This window comes from Dryobates pubescens, chromosome 5 (assembly GCF_014839835.1).
Source record: "Dryobates pubescens isolate bDryPub1 chromosome 5, bDryPub1.pri, whole genome shotgun sequence".
Classification (NCBI taxonomy): domain Eukaryota; kingdom Metazoa; phylum Chordata; class Aves; order Piciformes; family Picidae; genus Dryobates; species Dryobates pubescens.
In genome coordinates, this window is record NC_071616.1 from 28,887,291 (window position 1) to 28,908,129 (window position 20,839).

A 20,839-nucleotide genomic window follows, 5' to 3' on the forward strand; every position below is an offset into this window, starting at 1 on the left:
TTTAGTATTTTTATCACCCTATCTATTGGTTTACACCTACAGTTCTTGCTTATTTGCACTCCGAAATTCAAAAGGACATTTTCCATTGTACACACCATAATTCCTAATATATTTTCTATAATTCTAATACTCCCATCCTTTCCACTGACTGTATCTAGATCAAGAATCAAGTTAATTTCCAAGGTAGCTCCAGTCAAGCTGATGAAGTTACCTTCTCTGTCCCTTTGGCATGTACCTTAAGTATTACATTGATGAACTCCTCAGTTAAGGCTCAGGGAGATTCTGAGCAGCTGTATGAACATCTCAAGCCCACCATCCCCAACTGCAGGTCTTATCTATGGAATCTAGCAACAAACACAGAATCTTGTGAAGATTCAAACTCATTTTAATATTCCTGTTTGAGGAAAAGCATTCTCACCCTTGTTGCATTGCAGAAGGAGGATGGTAAAGCCAAGGCAAATAGCGGATCACAGCTTTGTTGTCTCTGTGGTTTCCCCGTGTGATTTCCATAGCAGCAACTTGAGCCAAACCAACTTTCAGATGTCCACCAAATGTATCTTCATGCAATGGCTGAGAACAAGTCTTCATATGGCTCTGCAAGACAAAGATCTGATTTCCTACCCCAAAAGAGTATTTCACTTGAAATAAGTTCTTCCATGCAACAGTGTATTCTACTTTATTTTCCTTCAATTCCTTTCTCAGGGTTTCTGACTGTCTACAGACCTACAGAACAAAACTCAGAAATAGATTTAATAGATTTTTTTAAACTTCTGTAGTCTCTATATTAGTTCCAGCTAAGATAAGCTATTATCCTGCTTTGTCAACTCTATGGAATGCTTCATTGGTGCTTTTCAGGATAATTCTATACTTCTAATTAAGCTAACTTTGGATTACCTTCTGTTCCTAGACTAACAGGACATGTCAACTGCATTTACTTTCTTAAAAGAGAGCCATATGCTTTGCACAAGAAAATCCAGGCCATCAGTTATTAAATTATTGTAACAGGATAAAAATCAGTGGGCTGATAATATTTTATTGCAGGTAAGTATCTGACCCCAGTAACTTACATGCTCAAAAATAATTTGCTTAAAGTGTCTTTCATGAGAAAGAAAGGGGGGGGGGGGGGAAAGAAAAACAACAAAACAAGGGAAGTACCAGAATGAATATCTAATGCCTTTGTTACAGTCAGGTAAAATGGATAGACAGGTATGCAGGCAGACACACTGTGCTGCTTAAAAAATGGTGGAATTTCCTAAATAAAACTTTGCTGAACTTTACCAAGTAAAAAGTTATCCCAAAGGGAAAAAAATATCATAAACTGAACAGAAACAATAAACTGGAATGTGATTCTCTTGAGAATTAACATTTATACCCTTTTTATAATGCAGTGGTTGCTAATATGCAGGACTGAAAGTAAGCAAACTCTTTCAAAGACACTGTTCTCAGACACACAAAATAAGACACTGGAACTGAGTCAACAACTACCTCTGTTCACTGAATTTCCACACAGAGTAGAAATTTCAAAATTTGAAAACCAAGATGAAACTTTTGCTGTTGGGATTGCTATTTGTCATATAAATCACACAGTATTGTTTGTTTTTGTTTGGTAGTTCAGATGCTGTTGATAATGCATACTTGTAGTAGGAAATTGTACAACCGGACAATTTTAGGACTCCCTGAGAATATCTCTTGCTAATAAAACTCAAGCAACATAAGTAAATATATTAAATGAGCTTACAGGAATTTGAATTTACATGTGGTGAATTTGTTTAAAGTTCTGGCTACTTGTAAACTTAGAAATGCTTATAAATATTTTCCCAAATATGGTAGAACCAAAGAATAAGTTTATGTGGTCTGGTTAAACAAGAACTGACTTAATTTTCCAAAGACAGACAAAGTTTTTGACTCTCTATTATGTTAACTTTGTTCTGGGATTACTATATTACATGGCTAAATAAAAGCAAGATGCAATTTTAGACCACCTGGTTCTGATTTTGTTTTAAATGGCCAGACTACACAGTTGGGAAGCTTTTTGTCTAATTTCAAAACACAGAAGTCAAGAACTGGTTAAAGTTTTAGTTCATATCCTACCTGTATCTGTGTATAAAAAATAAAAACTTAAAATAGACCTACTGAGCATAAGATATTGTCACCTTGTCAGACTTAGGCCTGCAAGAGCATTTCTAAAAACCAGACAACAGTTCAAATAAGACAGGCAGAAGGACAAAATGCAAACCACAGAAATTTCTATGGAAACATTATACACAGGAGAGAGGTTACCTGCAAGCATTTTCCCTGTTCCTGGTTTCAGGTAAGTTCATGTTTTTCTGTGGAACTGGCAAACTATCTCTCTCCTTCATTTGCCCACCTATTCTGAAAGCAATTCTGAACTGTGAGAGAAATGGGTGAAAAACTTCTACTCTACTCCTACTCTAGCACAAAATGCTGCTCCTCTTACTATTTTTTGTAAAAAACTTGATGGGTTTCAAGGTGCATGGCCAACAGGGTAGAACTTAACAAGAGGGAAATTTTGTCCAGTAAAATAAGGCTACTCCAAGTTTCAAGAGACACGAGTTTCCATTAGTTGAGATTCTTCTTCCTTCGTGGTATTACTAATGTGCAATAATGTCCCCTCTGAGATGTTGTCTTCTAGAGAAGGTTTTTAACCAAAGTCTTTGATTTGTTTCTACGCCCAAGAGCACAGAGTGCAACTGCTAATGTAAGGGTGTTGATGGTCTCTTTTCCTGATAAATCAGTATAGCATTTCCTCACCTCCAGATCAGTGCTCACTCAGTACTCAGCTTCAGATGACACAAGAAACTACCTAATGTGATAGTACATAGAATAAATACTGTCCTCTCCACAACGTTATGACTATTAGTGATATATTAGCTGAAAATCCTTTATTAACAATAGATGCTACTTTGCTAGCAATTGAAACAATTACATTTCTATTATTTCCTATGAAAAAGCAGCAATATAAGCATAACTTAGTTCTTTTATAAAACCTCTTTACAAATTTTCATTTTGTAGGAAATTTAATAAATATTGTCTTTCCCCATGGAACAGAAATTCCAGGTTTTTAACAGCTAATTATTACTTGGGGTGTTTGCATGAAATTGATTTTCTAAATAAAATACACCGCATTGACAAAAGTATTTTCTTATTGACCCTCTCAGAATTTGGTATCAAACTAATGCATAAAAATCAAAAAGGAGTTTGGACTAGAGAGGTAAGAAGTGGACTTCTTTTTTTTATTACTATTTTAATAACCTCTGAATTTCCAATGAACTTAAGTGTCTGTCTGTGAATATAAGAGGCAGGGGATTGTTCCAGAAGACTGTAATCAGTTATACAGGCAAGGAGTTTTATGTTTCCATGGGGTCTATTGAACACGACTACTTCTCACAGTGACTTTGCTATGACATTAGCTTATCACCAAGGTTTCAGAAAAACTTATCATTAGCTTATCAACATTTCAGAAAAATCAAGCCTGCATTGTTATTGTGGTCACTATATTTGAACCAGCCCACATTTCAACACTGCTTTTTACTGATCGCCCAGAAGTGCCTAATCCATAATAGTACTAACATGTTTTTCTAAAGCAAGAAAAAAAACCACTTATTAGTCCTCAAAGACTTACAACTATTTGTCACAGGCAGGCTCTTTACAGAAAACATATTTTTGTTAAAAAAGCACATACACTTTAGATCAATGTATGCCAAGAACTAACCTTTAATTTGGTTAAGGTATGCATATCTGCAATGAAATCCAGCACTTCCCCAACATACTGCCTCATGCATTCCATTGCTGCTGTTCCACACTAGAACATAAAGGAAAAAAGTTTAAATACCAGGGTTTGAATATGTTTGTGGTTTTGTCTTTGCTTCTTGTTCACCAATTTGTCTCAAATTCTTCATTTTACTTGATAGTTAAGATTATTTTAATGAGGAATAGGTATTCTTTGATGTTTTTCTTCTCACTGTAATATGACCTCTTATCTGATGATAGTAGAAAAACATAGCCCAGTCCCTGTAGCTTCTTCATGCTTCATAAAATCCTCTTATCTGTGACAGCAATAGAAGATTAACTGATTAAACTTTCAGGAATATCCTGAAATTTACAGCGATCCAGAATCAAAGCCTTGAAGAGTCCATTAGAATTTAACAACTCAGTTCTCCAAGCAGCTGAGCATTTCAGCAAGTGGAACCAATCAGCTACAATCCCAGAAAACAAAATTCCGTCACAGGCACAGATGTCCCTATGTACTGGTTAATCATGACAGAAAAAGATAGTTTAAAAGACTGGCTTCAAGTATTCTATGTGTAAACATCACTAAAATGAACACCACTGACATTAAAGTGTTACATTATTTTTATTATGTTTTTTTAACTAACAAGTGTTTCTGGGACATTCCTGAAGCAAAACCACTCAAAATACAGCACTCTAATGGCACTTAAGCTAGTTGCAATTTTCCAAAAGGGGGGGAAAGGATTAAAAGGGATGAATTAAATCCTTCGTGAACTGCTCCAGTTTGACCATAACGATGTAAACACTGAGAAGCAACTTGTGCCAGAGTAAGAACCTCAAAGGGAAAACAAAAGGACGCTGTGTGTTGTATTTCCATGGTACAAATTTTCATAATCCTTTTCTTAGAGCACAGTGAGAAATGAGAATCTGGCTTTTGGCTAGTACAAGATGTGCCCAAGGTGTGCAAAACAATCAATGGAGCAGAGCTGTCAGATTAAATAACGTCTTCAAATAGACCAGAGAATCCTGGAGAGAAGCTTACAGAAGGTGATATGACTGACCCACTAGGTGTCATATAAACTTTTCTTTGCATGTTAATAGTCTGAAACAAAGATAATGCTAGCTGAATTCAAAGAGAACTCATTCTCAGGGGGCAAGTAAAAGCAATGCTTAACTTTAGAAGTTAAAAGATTACATTAGGTATCTTTTTGAAGCCACTAAAAGCTACCATATCCAAAGTCACAGTCTCAGGGCAAAACATTGTAGTAAAGTTCACAGGGAAAAACTACTCTTCTTTGACCTTTATTTAATTACCTACACTTTAAAACACAGAAGCTGATTACCCTATCTGAGTATACGATGAACTAGATTCCGTTCTGATCACAAAATTATTAAGCCATAGCTGAGTTTTAGTGGCTGCAATTTGAAAAACTGCTAGCATTCTATTTCTACAAAACTGACCTGGGCATTTCTCATTTTTGTATGTTAATAGCAATCTACACGGTGCTGAACTATGCCACCTTCTGGCTTTTCAAATGCCATGCCTGTCAGTTCCATTCACAGGAAAACAAACAGTAAAACAAGGTCACTGTCAGCACTGTCAGCATATCCTCCATCCAGGTCTAAAATATTGAATAGTAGAGTTATAAACCAGACTACACTCAGGCCTCTGAAAATAACACTCAGTTACCAAAGACTGCTCCCCAGTCATCTATTCCTTTTCATTCAAGCTGCATGCAGCCTGATTCTCTATGATTTCTTCTGAAATGATCACTTTCCTATCATGCCTTGCTAGTCTATCTATTTAAAGCAAGTATAAATTAAAATATTCTTTTGGGACAAAAGGCATTTTTCAAGATTTGCATTAAAAAAAAAAATCACACACTTCAGAACATGTATGGGTAAGATCCTACTAGGTGATCTCTAAAGCTGACAAGAGATACACATAGGTCAACACATTTTCCTCAGCTCGTGAAGCAGACTGGCCTAACCCTCACTCATCTCTTTCGGGACATGTCTTGGAACAAGTCAAGACCTCCAGTTGTGCAACTTCCTCACACATTCACCAGGTGCATATTCATCACCTAGGCAATCATGAGCACTGGTAATGCAGCTGCAGTCATCAACAGGACATAGAGGAATGCCTTATACATTAAATCCTTTCTTTAACCAGATAATCTTTTGTGAGGACAGAGGCAACAGCTTGCAGCTTTCCTCCCGGCTACCATTTTTTGAGATGTTCAGCAGGCTGGTTCCCCACACAGTCTTACTGAGTGCAGGCTCCAGCCAGTTGCATGACTAAAGATTATCAGTGATAGTATGGGAAACAGCATAAAATGAAGAACTTTTCCAACATTAATAAAAAGAAAGAAGCACCTCAACCTCTGACTGCAATACACCTTGCCAACAAAAAGAGAAATGAAAAAGGAAAGAACATTACAACGAAGCAAAATGAGCTGAATAAGACAGATTTTTTTAAAAAATCTAAACAAAACCTAAGTGATGGAGTTTGATTTAGTACTTACTCCAGGCATAGAGGCAATCATCTGTTTATGCAAGATTGTTGACTCAGCCAGTTTTGTTCCAGCATCTGCACAAACAAACTACAAAGAAACGAATGACAAATTATTTTTTAATTATTTTTGAAGAAACCCCAAAGATACAAAGAAGTTATTCATGATTTCATTAAAATCAGTTCAGAGCTCTTCTTGCTTTTCTTCATGGCAATTTGCCTTCAGACCTCTCTTTCTTTACAAACAACATCGTTATCTCACCATTAAAAATAAGATAATTTTATCAAAAGAAAGAAAAAACAAAATGAGGCTTTCATGTGCCTAACACATATATGCTACGCAGGAGCCATTTGCAGAATGCTAGATAATGAATCAGGCATTCCTTAATAAGCAAAAATATGTATCTTTGCTATTCCTTGCATGTATCAAATGCTCTTCTTTCATTATGGAGTAAATCATGATAGAGGATGATAAGGCAGCATGCCATGCTTTTCATTGTGGTATTACACTACTTTCACTGAAGCTCTACAAGAATGAAATTATATGAACAAGTTTGTAGATCATAGCATCACAGAAAGCCAAGGGTTGGAAGGGACCTCCAGGCATCGGCAATTCCAGTCCCCCAGCAAACCAGGACCACTCAGGGCAGGTCACACAGAAATGTGTCCAGGTGGGTTTTTGAAGATCTCGAGAGAAGGAGACTCTACAACCTCTCTGTGCAGCCTGTTCCAGTGCTCCATCACCTTCACAGTTTCTTATGTTGAGACCAAATTTCCTGTGATTGTGTTTATGTCCATTGCCCCTTGTCCTATCCTTGCTATCACTGAAAATAGACTAGTTCCATTTCCCTGACAACCACCATTCAGATATTTGTAGACATTGATAATGTCCTCTCTCAGCTTTCTGTTCTCCAGACTAAAAACCAGGTGTCTCAGTCTTTCCTCACAAGAAAGATGCTCCAGTCCATTAATCATTCGTGTAGCCCTCCACTGAACTCTCTCCAGTCCTTCTTGAACTGGGGACCCCAGAACTGTACACAATATTCCAGATGTGGTCTAACTAGGGCTGAGTAGAGGGGGAGCAGTATATATATATATAGCATCCTACATCAAGTTCAGTGTACTGCTACAGCACTCACCACATAAGTCAACAAAAAATCTTGCCAAAGACAAACATAATTTATTTCATTTATTTTCTTTTAAGAATGATAAGAAGCAGCAGCAAAATCAGTCTCTACTGGCTTCCTATAAGCTTTCTACACCTTTTGCACAGAGGAATTTGTGTTAAATAACAAATATTAATTTATATGTGAAAAACAGTTGACAGACTCCATTCTTTTTCTAGTGAATAATTAGGCCCTTTTAGGCTTATCTTTCTCATCAGACTGCCAGTTCCAAGGATCCTTCCTAAAACTCAGTGCAGCCAAGAGGGCAGGGAAACCAAACTCAACATGAAGAATTTCTTACAGTTCCAGTCCAATTCACTGATATTTATGTTGTCATCCTCTATGAATACTGTAATACATTAAGATATCACTGCCAAGAGATTTAATGCCAGCCATTAAAGAAGCAAAGAAAGAAAGAAGGAAAGAAAAATACGCCCATGCTGCAAAAAGATGAGAAATGGGCAGTCACCATGTCTCTTACCAGCATTGTCTGCCCAGATACAGCTGTAGAATAATGTCTAAATGGGAATGTGTGCTCAATGGAGTGAATTACCTATATGCCATAATCTATCTATATTATATTTTTAAAACTTTGACTAGGAGGTCAATAATCTTATAAACATATGTAACTTTAAATCCTTCTATTCAGTAATCAGTAGGTCAAATCTTCATAGAAATATTAAGCAGAACCACCAGATATACACCGATTTACATTACCTGAGGGTCTTACCCAAAATAGGAGTCCCCAAAACAAAATAGATCACATATACTGAACCTTAGAGCCTGGCTGAATAAGTAAATCCTAATGAGACATTAATGTAATTTGAAGTCTATGGAAGTGATGATGCCTGCTGGTGAAATGTGAAGGAGAGAAATACTGGGAGGGAAACAAAACACTAGGTGAAGAAGCAGTTCCTATGGAAACCTATGGAAGCAGCAGGTACATGATGTCTTTCATTTCCTAGGACAAATAAAGGAGGTAGACAGACTTTTTGTATCCTTTATCCTCCAGGACACCCATGCAACAATTCTAGCCTGGGATAGTTATCTTAGCACTGGTGTCAGTGACACTGATGGCACCAGATGCAATCTGGATGAATGTGGATGTCAAATGTACATATTCCTAGGAATTTATTAGTCAGCCCAAAACTGATCTGTCATTAAAGTGCTCCTAGCTCCTTTGTTATCTTGAACATTTTCACTGAATCTCTGTATCCTATGTGCAGTGTCTGTATAGAATCTTGTACACAGGATAATATGTCCATGGGGACATGACTTGGAAATAAAAAACATTTCCATTTGGTGCTGCTATAGATTTATGGATTCAAGAAGCTGTTGAATGATTCAGACCACATACTTCTGAGGACTGCCAATTTGCACAGTCAATGGGAGAAGTAGTCATCAAGCCTCCAGTAGGCATCTATGGCAGATGGTCTGAATACAACCCCTATTCTTTACCACTGACTGCATAAAAACAGAAGTTGGCTGCTTTGGATAGCAGGAAATATGAATCACTTCATCAGCCGCTGAAAGCAAGGCATCATAAAAGACATTTATATCCACATTCAGTCCTGTTGTGTAAGGTATGAATACCAATACATCCCAACGTGAATACAGCACAGAGGAACAGTGCTAGGAGAAAAACTCAGGCAATTACCATTTTATCTTCATAAGATAATGTAAGAGAGAGTTTTGCTTACTGTGTCTATCAGGTGATTGACTCAATGTGAAGCACAAATGTTTACCAGTTAAATCCCACTGCCAAAGCTGACATGGCATGTTTGCATTCTCAAATGAGAAATTCAGAGCTGACTAGACTGTGGGATTGCCACCTTCTGGGGTAGTCATAGGACTGAGCTATACAGTGGAGCAATGCAGAAAAACTGCTTTATTTCATAACCCAGGAAAAGTCAGCTCAACACAGACACTGACATGCATGGTACCAAGCTGCATCACTGAAGTTTGTCCATAAGACAGAAAGAGGTTGGTGCTTGTTATGTCATTTGATGGTATTGCCTGGGAGGACAAAAGAAGTCTGGGCTTAAAAAGGAAAATAATAAAGAAGGCAATTTTCTCCCTTTTAAATTAGATTTTTAAAAACAACCCTTTACCATTTGAAAGAGAAAATCCCAAGTGCTATTCTTCCCCGTTCCATCTCCTTTCCCTAACACTGATGGCATAATAATTGTTTTCAGAGTAATCCTAACTGCTATATAATTTTACTTGTCAGTCTTACTTCTCTGTCAACTAGCAACTACATATTTACAATGAGTAATGTACCAATAGTAAAAGGAAAATGAACCCATAGTAAGCTATATGAAGCTTTGAGCCCATAATGGGAGGGGAAAGAGTGATCTATGAATGAGCTGCATAATTTTAACATCTTGCTTGAACCTTAAGGAGTGCTGTTACAATTGTTCCTTATCATTGAGAGTTACTGAATGCATATAATGGTTAGCTCATTGCAATCAATAAGAGTCCACTACCTGAGCTTAAAATTGATGGATTTCAATAAAATGTTTATACAGGTGTCCTGAAGGATCAAACCCCCAGCCATGCCATAGCCCAGACAATGGGCTAAGCACCTGCTAATGTGCTAACCTGGACAGTCCCTGGGGTGCAGATGGCCAAGATAAATGTATAGCACATGTGATTTAACACTGTAAGCACCTGTGAATGTGCAAACCTGGACTCTTCCTGGGGTCCAGGTAAACATGTACCACATGTGATTAACTTTGTGACACAGCTGTGAACTGTGCGTGCCCCTGGCCAAGTTTGGATATGCCCCATCCTATAGGTCCAGTTATCAGGGTTCTGTGTTACCACATTGGAATGGGCTGCCCAGGGAGGTGGTGGAGTCACCATCCCTGGAGGTGTTCAAAAAGGGATTGGACATGGCACTTGAAGCCATGGTTTAGTAGTGATGAGGTGTTGCGTGACAGGTTGGACTTGATTATCCTTGAGGTCTTTTCCAACCTTATTGATTCTATGTAAGGACATTAATTGTCTTGGGACAATATTTAAACCAGCCAAGAAGTCAGGCAACTTGCATTGTCCTCACCCAAACAGCAACAAGAGCCTAATAATGCTGGAGTAGCAGCTGAGGGCCTGCTTACCACAAAGAGACAAGAGCCAAATGCTGCCTGAGTAGCAGCAGAACCAACAACTTCACCCAGGCATTGCACCTGGACCAAGGCAGAAGGAAGAAATCTCCAATGGAATCGAATCTCAGAAGAGGCTGCAGCCCAGTGATGGAGCACACAAGAGAGAGGCCCCTTAGTCCTGTCTGAGCCAAGGGCAAGCTCCAGACCATGACTGGGCACAAGAAGAGAAAGACTCTTAGCCCTCTCCGAGCCAAGGACTGCTCAAATCATAGCCACACCATCTAGGAAGATACTGGACAGAGGAGCAAGTTGTGAGTACCCAGCCAATCTGCCACAGAATCCCATTTGTGGGAAAACAACAGATCACAGCACTTGTATTTCCAATTTGAATTGCTGTATTGTAAATGTTAGATCTGTGCTTAAATCACGTAACTGTCTTTATATGTGCAGTGTAAAACCCACAACCAAATAACTGAACCTGTCAACAGATTTTGTAAGTTGTGGTGGTGTTTGAAGATGCCACTGCCAGGAAATAGTAATTGTAAAATAAAAAATATACATTTTTATTACAATGGGATGGGCCAGTGGTGCCAAAGAGTGCCATAGGTGCATTTTGGAGGCAGAAAGATTTTTCACAAGTTTGTATCTCACTTCTACAGATTTTCCTATTAAGAAAATCTAGCTTAACTGCTACCTCAGCAATCCACAGAATGAAAGTAACAGACATATTGTCTATGTATTCTTTGTTGGAGGATTCCATGCTAAAAGAGAACAACCTTCAGAGACTGGGGACACCTTACTGCCTGCCTAGACAGGCAGAAACTGAGCTCTGGCCCATGATGAATTAGCACCTCTTCCCACACAAACTGCTCACTGTTCATGGGACAATAGGAAGATCAGGTAGCACCATGCTCGTTGATACTTATGGGCCACTTGCAGTGTGAGATATATTCCATCATCTTCAATACATCAGCAGTGATCTGTATGGTTCGTTATGATCCTGCAAAATGTGGATCCCCAGTTTATTTTCTTTAATTTTAGTGTGGGAGTCTAAATGGATGCAGCTATGGTGCCTGCTGGCACTTTCTGCAACCATGTTGGACTTGCTTTTCCCACCCCAAAATTTGAGTTGAGACAAAACCAGTATCAGAATCACACGAGTATCTCTTATACCTGCACCAACAGCAGCAGATTCATGTCTGGTAAGGGTGACTTTAACTTGAGCGCCTGCAGTAACTCCAGTATGACACTGCGTGTCAAGTAGAATTTGTCCCTTTCCTACAACAGAAAAACACAGCATTATCAGTGTCCTGAGCTTCACTGACATACAGTACTAAACCATAAAGATAGTTTTAGTAATTTTTTTTTTGAGAATAAAAATTTACCAAAGTGTACTTGTTTCTTTCTTACACAAAAAAGCAAACACCATTCATCATTTCTGTAATCCAACAGACTTGACAGACATCAATGAGGCTGATTATCCTTTCACATTGTATCAGGCACTGTATCCAATATTTAATATTTCACACATGAAATACAGATAGATTTTATAAAAGATGTTATAAAGCCCAGGCTTGTAATGTAGCTTTCTCCAAGTAGTCCCAAATAAACTAAAAGGGAAAGGAGTAATGATTGACACAGGAGAGTGAAACTGGCAATAGTATTTAGCATTATTCTCTCACTGTATCTCCCAGAAATGGTCTACATTTTATCATACATTGCCATTAAAATAAGGGTGCCTGCACTATGGCAGCTTGGACTTCTATTTGCATTTGTTAGACTAGCAGTACTTTTCCACTTACACAGTTAAAACCACCCTGGCTCCAGCTGCCACAACAGAAACATTTTGAGACATAGGGAGTGGAGATTAGAACACAGAAGCCTAAAAATAGGTTTGTAGAGCTGAGATAGGGAGGAGGTACAAGAGATAAGATAAGCCTGTTATACATCTTACTTAAGACATTCTCTGACTTTAAATGATAAGATAAAAACGTGGAACAAATTCATAGCCTGCTACTGACCACAGCAACTCAAGAAGTTTTATCAGCAGGAAGACTTACACTGAGCTCACTTTCAAATGACCACTAGATGTGAAATAATGTTGTCTAATAAAGAGAACATATCCAAAGTGTGCTTAAGATTTAAACCCTAGGACCCTCCAACTTGTAAATCTCACACGCTTGCCTGCTAACCTAAGCTAAGCCTGCAGGACGTTTTACTCCATCAGGGCCTCAGTTCCTCTGGACACCTGTAAAACGGGATAATACTGTTTGCCTCTACTTCTGAGAAGTCCTGTGAGGTCTGGTTAGTGACAATCAGTTTGAGGGCCACCTCCAGCTGCACACAGTAGCAAATGCAGCTAAAAAGGAAAGACTTGGAGCAGATGAACAGCTGGAAGCAAGAGAAGCTTCAGCTACAGCAGACCAAAAACCCAGTCATCAGCACTTCTCCCCAGAGAGTTGATGTCACCACATTGTATCTGCATAGCATACTGCCAAACAAAATTTGTAGCAACAGCATGCCTCCCACGGCACCCACGTACCTTTTAATGAAAACACACTTTAAATATCAGCCCCTGATTTGACAGAAAGTGCCAAAACAACAGAATGGTATGTCTTTCATGGGCAAACGTTTGTGAGAGCCCAATGACTCCTACTGTCTCAAAACAACGTATGACATACCTGGTCTGAATAGACCTGGTGATGGCTTTGATAGCACTTAATAGCTCAGTAGGAGAGCTGCTAGGTCTGCAGATGGTTTAACAATGGAAAGAGCTAATTTCTGCAGAGGCAGGAACCCCCCCTTTAAAAACCACTGTAATAGCGCCACCAAAAGGCCAATGGAGACATTGCACTGGAGTGCACACCTCACTCATGCACACCTCTGTGATTTGGAGAGACCACACACACCCTGCCCTCTTCCCCCTCTCCACACGCCCACCAAAAGGGTATAAAAGGACCACAACTTCTAGGAGTCCAAGTGTTGCAGGTACCACAGAAGACCCTGCTGGCATGTACATCCACCACTGAAGAACTTGGACTATGCCTGTAAGACATCACTGGATCTTTCTTTTCTTCATCTTAACTCTCTCTCTCTTTTTTTCTCTCTCTTTATTGTTTCCTCTCCTCTTTCTTCCCATTTTCCTCCTGCTCCAGTCCATTACCACGAGTTTACATTGGCTCTAATAGACCTATCTCATCAAGCCACTTGGTGCCAGTTTGCTTTAATTTATTCCAAGGGAATTTTTGAATCTTAGCACAACCTTCCCTGCTGCCCAGGGCTGGCTCAAGATACTGGGTCGTGACAACATTGTGATACCAGTCTGTGAATCAAGAAACCTTATTTCAAGCTCCTAGGCTGATGTTCAGTTACATGGAGTGCGCAGGCAGATTTTGATGATAGAATGAGCCCCAAACTGCAGTGGTCCTTGTTTGACTACATCTCTGCAGTCTTGGCAGCTAAACTCACAGGAAGCTAACAATCCAAAACAAAAATAGAAACAACTTTTAAAAAATCATTCCCTTATGGGAGCAGAAAACATTGAATCAGTTCAGCTCTATTATGAAACCATTACTTGAGGGGACAAGTACTCAAAAGTCATACATCCCACATGCATGAATGGTGCTCTGATAAGAATAGTACAATATAAGAATATCCAGGAGAGGTCAGACCAGAATGAGTGTCCTCAGTAACTTACCTCCAATAAGGACATAAGCAGACGCAAAAGGAAGAATAAAAACAAGGCAAGCATGTATAATTTCCTCTACTACTCCTCTAGCCATCAGCTATTTTCAGCTCAGGGAACTTCTGAGATCAGGGTGGTTTCTGTATAATTCATAACTCCCAGTGGATTTCTCTTCCACATATGGATTGTCCACAGACCTCTTGCACCCATGTCAACTTTTAGCACCCACAGTACTTGGCAAGGTGTCGTACACTATTGAAAAACCAATTCTCTTTACTTGGTTTGACATTGATTCCTACAAACTTAGTATGTTTTTGTTCTCCTGCTGGGAAGGCATGAAATTAACCATCTTCATCTGAGTCATTTGTGACCTTACAGACCTCTCTCACATTCCCATCACTTTTTCTGATTGAATAGCCCTAACAGTTTCTCTGTACGCAGAATTCATCCCACTTTCTGATCAGTCTTGCTACTATTATCTAAACTTTCTCTGATTCTTCTATATTCTGATTGGGACTGCAGAACCAGAAAGGTGCACAAGATTCAAGGTGCAAATAGACCCTCATTACTTGCCAGAATTCACCACTGTCATATGCCTTCATAGTCTGGAGGCACTTGCACAATGCAGTGCCATGCTCATCAATAGTTAACAATCACATCCCTCAAAATACTAGACAGAATTTCCAGTCAGAAACCCAGTACAGTAGCCTGCACGTACTAGGAAAGAGGGGAGTGAAATTCTTTCAAATGCATTCAGCTATTTTACAGACTAACACCTATACTACACAAGATATAATTGGGATATATTAAATTGTTTTGTTAGAACAGTGGAAGGGAAGCACAGGCCTCATGAATCTTAGTTTCCCTTTGCTCTCAAAGAAGTCTCCTATCTCATAGTCTGAACTCATAATGTTTGTCAAGCATTAGGCACAGAGAGCATAGAAATGAAGCAAAATCTAGCAAAATGTTTTTTGACATCTGACCTCTTACTTCCTGCACTGTAAATCAGGAGTGATGACACTTAAGTCAATAGCCTACAGTACCCCTCCTATGAAAGTCTTATTCCTATCATTCTGCTGGTGATAAGTATATACATTGAGTACACATACTTATAAAGAATTTTATTCTGACACAGAGTTGTAAATGGGTATTGGTTGCATAAGAATAATGCCCAGGAGACTGACATGTAAACCTGGTACCAAAGAGTCAAGAATACAACCCCTTTAACCTCTGTTTAGCCAAACTAACCCTCTCAAATGTCTATGTATCCCTATTAAAAATGCTTTGCAGCCTTCAGACTTTGGCTTACCAGAGGTCTGTGTGTAGAATGTGAACCTATTTGTTTCTAGTGGTATCTCAGGGCTCCAACTTAGTAATAAAGATAACAAATTTGGTTCTTTAATGGAGTGGTATAATGCAAAATTCATTCTCTCTGTTGCTACTACAGTAATTACATATACTGAAGATCAGCCACTTCACTTTTCTTTAAAGAAGAAATATAATAGCAAAATCACGTCACATCCAATTCAGTGTCATTCTACATTTACTTAATCAGAGAATGATAGCAAAATACTAAGTTTAGGTTCAAGTTTCTACAGCTCTAAGAGATAAGAAAGCCAAAAAGTGTCCATTTAGGACCTTATGGTACTTGAAAGGAAAACTAAAGATAAGCAGATTACACTCCACAAGAGATACTTGAGAGTTCCAAAGGCACTGAAAAAAAATCAAATTGTTGACCTGGAACAGAAATTCAGACAAGGAAATATCAGATTGACATGAGTCTTCAGGCTCCAAGACAAGAGGAATTGAGACATTCTGGCCACAGGGTATTAGGAAGATGTTAGAGATAAAAAAATATTTGGAGTGGTTGTACAGCACAGACCTCTACAAAGTGCATATCAGAGTGTCTTGGCCTTTGAAAAGACAAGGATCCTCCACAGTTTAGCTGAAAGTTGGTGTTTTGTTCCAGCTAGTACATATAAAGTTGTAAAACAAGTAATTAAATCTGAATAGTTTCAATGTCTACAATCTATATTCCTTCTGGCATTTACTTCTACATGGTATCTCATCATAAACAACATTCTATTTGGGTACAGTGATTTCCACTGTAAAGAAGTACAGATCTCACAACTGATTTCTTTTTTCTATAACAAAGATAATACAGTGTGGAGTTCCACTCATTTAAGTATTTTGTGGCCATAAACTGCAGGAGACCATTCACTAATGGTTCCATTTCTGGGTGATGAGGATGCATCAAACTAAATGAACAAGGAGATTTTACCAAGCACTATAATCCAAGCTTCCTGTGTGCAATTAAGTACTCAGCACATTAATAGGATGTTGGACCAGGAGGCATCCAAGAAATGTGGCTTTTTTAATACCATGGGTTTACTAACATGTTGTGAAATAACCAAAAACTATGGAGCATGAGGGCAGGAAAACATTTCCAGTATTTCACCATTGGCTTTAGCTGGCAAAACATAAAATAGTCTTACCAGAGTACAAATGCAAGGGGAGTGTCTTTGCTTCTGTTTTAAAGAGAGCTTTTTGTTTGTTTGTTCACTTGTTTCAATTTAAACAAAACAAAACAAACAAACAAAAAACCACACCAACATTATTGGACTTTATGGTAACATTTTTCTTACTTTGCCTTCCAAAAGCTGGACAGTCTGTTTTGTACTCTTGTTATTTTTAACTTTCATAAACTTTTCTCTTTCAAATGAGACAAAACAGGTATCATTTGCTTGCTTTAAGTAAACACATTGTTAGTTTCTATTTAATACTTCAAACTGTTGCATGTGGTGCAGTTGTTCTGTGAGAGCATCAGTGCTTCTCTCCTTTCTTCTTCACTGTTCGTGTAGTGATATTTAAGTCTTATCAAGACTGAAGCAACATGTGTTCTAGTTGTACCTCATCAATACAGAAAATGATGTATCTACTTATGAGAGAATGTTTCCTGAGGATTAATTACTGTTTTGATGGATGTATAGAGGATGGAAACTTGTGCACTTACTGGCTGGAGCAACATTCTTGCTCACACTACCTTAACAATCTACGTAACAGAGCATATAGGATCTCGGCAAAAGGTTTGATTGGTTTTGTGGATTTTGTTATTCAACTTCTCACCAACAGCTACAAAAACTGAATAATATCTGATTGTCATTTATATACCAGAACATTCATCCAGGAATCTTAAAAACTTCTTAAAAGGTGCACATATAGTGTTCTCTTTTCCACACAGCTTACAGCCATGCATGACAAAGTGATATAGCTAATAGAGAATGAAACGGGACCTAAGCTGGGAAGCTCCTAGCTTGGAGTCTTCCACTTCACTATTTGTTGCCTTGCCTCACAGTTGTGCTCTTAAAAGGCACTACCAGGAATATTAAAGTTTTTACTGCACAAGTTATGTGGCTAAACTTGTGCATTAGGAAAGGTATGACCATTACAGACATTTTAAGTCATGCATGAATACCACTCATCATCTCCACAAGAGAAAAATACTTTTCTGAGCAATGTTTCTGACAGTCTTCCTTTGTTAATTTCATTTGCAGTTGTCCCTAAAGGAAAATACAGTTTCATTGTTACCTTAGTGAAGGCTCGGTAGCACAAACCACACAGTTCCACCAGGTAGGCCAGTGTGAAAACAGCATTCTGAATTACAAAGCTGAGTAACTTTGAAAAAGGCTCCAGAAGACTCTGCAATGACATGATTTAGAGAAATCAATAACTGGCTGCTTAGCAAAACAAAAAGCATTCCAACTCTGAAATGCCTGAGTGGAACAGCACCATTTTTAGCTCAGAGGCTTATCTTGCTGGGATTTACACCATTTTGGTCAAATGGCTCTCTCAGCCAGCATTTGCCTTCATGTTGGTATGAGAAAATATAAGCAAAAATCCCCCAGAAAATAGAAACTAGCTTCATCACTGACACATGGCTTATGTGATATAAGAGATTCTCTAGTGTTTCTGCAGGAAACCTCACTGACCTCGATGGAATTGTACTGCAGAACTTCTAAGGAAGCTTATTAGTATTTTCTTTTAAAAATAAAGAAAAAATTTTAAAAAAAGAAGAGAGGGGAGCACCCAGCCCACAACAGAAATCTTTAAGAAAATACACATTGATACACACAGAGGAATGTAATCCCACCCACACTTTACTATAACCTAGATTCCAAAGCTCTTATAATTTTCCACAAAGTAGCAGACTGCACAATTATATAATACTTTCCTGGCTAGTAGAAAAGAAAACATTCATAGAATAGTGCAGGCTGGCTAAATCTGAGGCAACAGAGTTTTGCCTCCTTGGAACTTACCCTGGTGGCACTAGTGGTAGGTATCTTCAACAAGCATATCATGATTCTTAAGGTAGAATCTAAAGAACACTGTGAAAATATTCGAAGGCAGGAAAGAAAAGGAAAAAAAGAAAAAAGAAAAATCAAAGTCAGTAACTTTCTGTGCACTTCTTGGTTTAGTGGTAGCAGCCAGCAGTGAGTTACAGACATCTGAATATGATCCCTGATGACTGATCTTCACTTGCGTTGCCTAAGATGGCTTATTCCCGAACAATCACACTTTCATAAAAAGGCTAGTTTAGAAAAGTTAACTTTCATCCCTTTAGGACTAAACTTTCCTAGAAATAGATTTCCACTGTAATAAAATCTGACTGGGGTTGAGGAAGAGTGGGTTAGCAGGTCAGAAGTTATACACCTATGAACCATCTATGTTTCTATGGGGGTTATATTCTGTGGTTCCCCACACTCAGACAGGGCTGCTCACATTGCGTAGTATCAGAATGCTATTGCAGTTGCCCCTCTAAAATTGTTTCTTATGGTGTAATTGATTTTTCTTCTGAGTAAATCACACAGGTTGCAGCAGAGAATGGGACTTCTCAGGGTCTACCCATTGTATTGCCCCATCCCTGCTGCAAACAGAGGACAGCAGAGCCATTTATGACCTCAGAGGACAGAACAGGAGATAGAAAGTTCAGGGGCAAGAAACTGTTTTACTTGTAAAATGATAATGATACCTCAAATGAATATAAGGGAAATCAGAGTTAACACTCCATCTAAACACCTGTGAATGGCAGAAATGCAGTTGGAACTATTAAGAAACAATTAATTGCTTTTTATTTATTTCAGTTAGATGAGATGTAATGTATTGGGGGTGGCTAGTATTAAAAAAGAAGGGTAATTGACTATTTGGCTTAGTTAAGTGCTGCAGGATAGTGCCTCAGTTTACCAAAATGTAGAAAAGGTTCCGAGACTCAACTATTGTGCCAAGGAGTTTAATATCATTCATGTGACTTGGTGGTGACACCAGTTTAAATGACAATCTTTTAAGTCACAAAATTAGATTTCAGATCCCTCAGCTCATACTGAGCACCACTGCTCTGTGTAGAAGATATCACCACAGGGCAAAATAAGGGCATCAGAATCCAGTGCTTACTGGAAAGACAGAAAAGTTTTTATTATGTTTACTGAAAAAACATCTGGAAATATACACAACAGGAGATAAGATTCCTCTGAACACTCAATGATTAGAGCCTAAAATGTCCAGATTCAGTTTCTGAAACACTACTCCGATTACAGCCTGAACAATCTGGTCAGCCAAACAATCCAGGCTCAATTCCCACTAGTCTCAGTTCTTTCTGCCTGCCTATTGTGTACTTTCAGCAAATTAATTAGGCAGTGATGCTCTTCTTGAGAGCTTTAGTTTGTTTTAACTGTTAAAATCAGATGGATTTTTATTGCCAAAATGTTGATTCTCTCAAATGCAGTATTCTAATCTGACAAGACAGGTCATGGAAAGTGTAAACAAGGGGGGGGAAGGAAAAACCAAACCAAACCAAACCAACAAACAAAACAAAAAGCTGAAGAGTACTCTAGTCAGAGCTGTTACCCACAAAAAATATAACTAAAGAGATGGATCAGATATATAATAAATCCAGGCCTCTGGAAACATTAATTGAATCATTAGAAAATATTTGCAACAACCCACTCTGATTTCCCACCCACCGCTTTTCCCCTATTTTGGTACATCCTGACCAGTGACAGTATAGCTCATTTCAGATGTCCATACATCATACCTTAAGTGGCAAAACACAAGGGAGCTTGGTGAGGAAGGTCTGAAACTGATTGCTAATTGTGGTCCAGAGGTTGCTGGGTGAATCCATCGGCAAGGCTTCCATGAAGGTAGCAATGTTTTCCAAACAGCGGAGCATTGCACCCCCTGCTGGTAAATTCTTTTTGTTGTTTAAGCCCTGGGAAACAAAACAAGAACTGTAAACTAACACAGGCCTATACAAACACTCTCTCGAACAGTATCTGGAAACACTGAGGTTAACTTGTTCACACCAAATGCTACTTACCTCTTCTATAATGCTAATGACAGAATCTGGAGGGAATCTGAACTGTGTATGTGACAGTTAAGTCTAGGTCAATTCATAGAATCATAGAACCATTTAGGTAGAATCATTAAGACCACCAAGTCCAACCATTAACCTGACAAGTCCACTATTAAACCATGTCTGTAAGCACCACATCTGCACATCTCTGAAATCTCTCCAGGGACAGAGAGTCCACCACTTTCTAGGCAGCCTCTTCCAATGCTTGACAACCCT

The 20,839-nt window shown here is 38.6% G+C and overlaps 1 protein-coding gene across 2 annotated transcripts in view; it reads right to left on the reverse strand.

The window, feature by feature from the left end:
* Positions 1-20,839, reverse strand: part of UNC79 (unc-79 homolog, NALCN channel complex subunit) — a 108,592-nt gene that overhangs the window by 12,222 nt on the left and 75,531 nt on the right. For both annotated transcript variants that reach the window (XM_054161893.1, XM_054161892.1), the window contains 7 exons: positions 20,306-20,479; positions 18,534-18,602; positions 17,806-17,916; positions 11,706-11,810; positions 6,276-6,353; positions 3,734-3,823; positions 419-594 (listed from right to left, as the gene is read on the reverse strand). In XM_054161893.1, the coding sequence (XP_054017868.1) occupies positions 419-594; positions 3,734-3,823; positions 6,276-6,353; positions 11,706-11,810; positions 17,806-17,916; positions 18,534-18,602; positions 20,306-20,479 (803 nt within the window). The remainder of the gene's footprint in view (positions 1-418; positions 595-3,733; positions 3,824-6,275; positions 6,354-11,705; positions 11,811-17,805; positions 17,917-18,533; positions 18,603-20,305; positions 20,480-20,839) is intronic.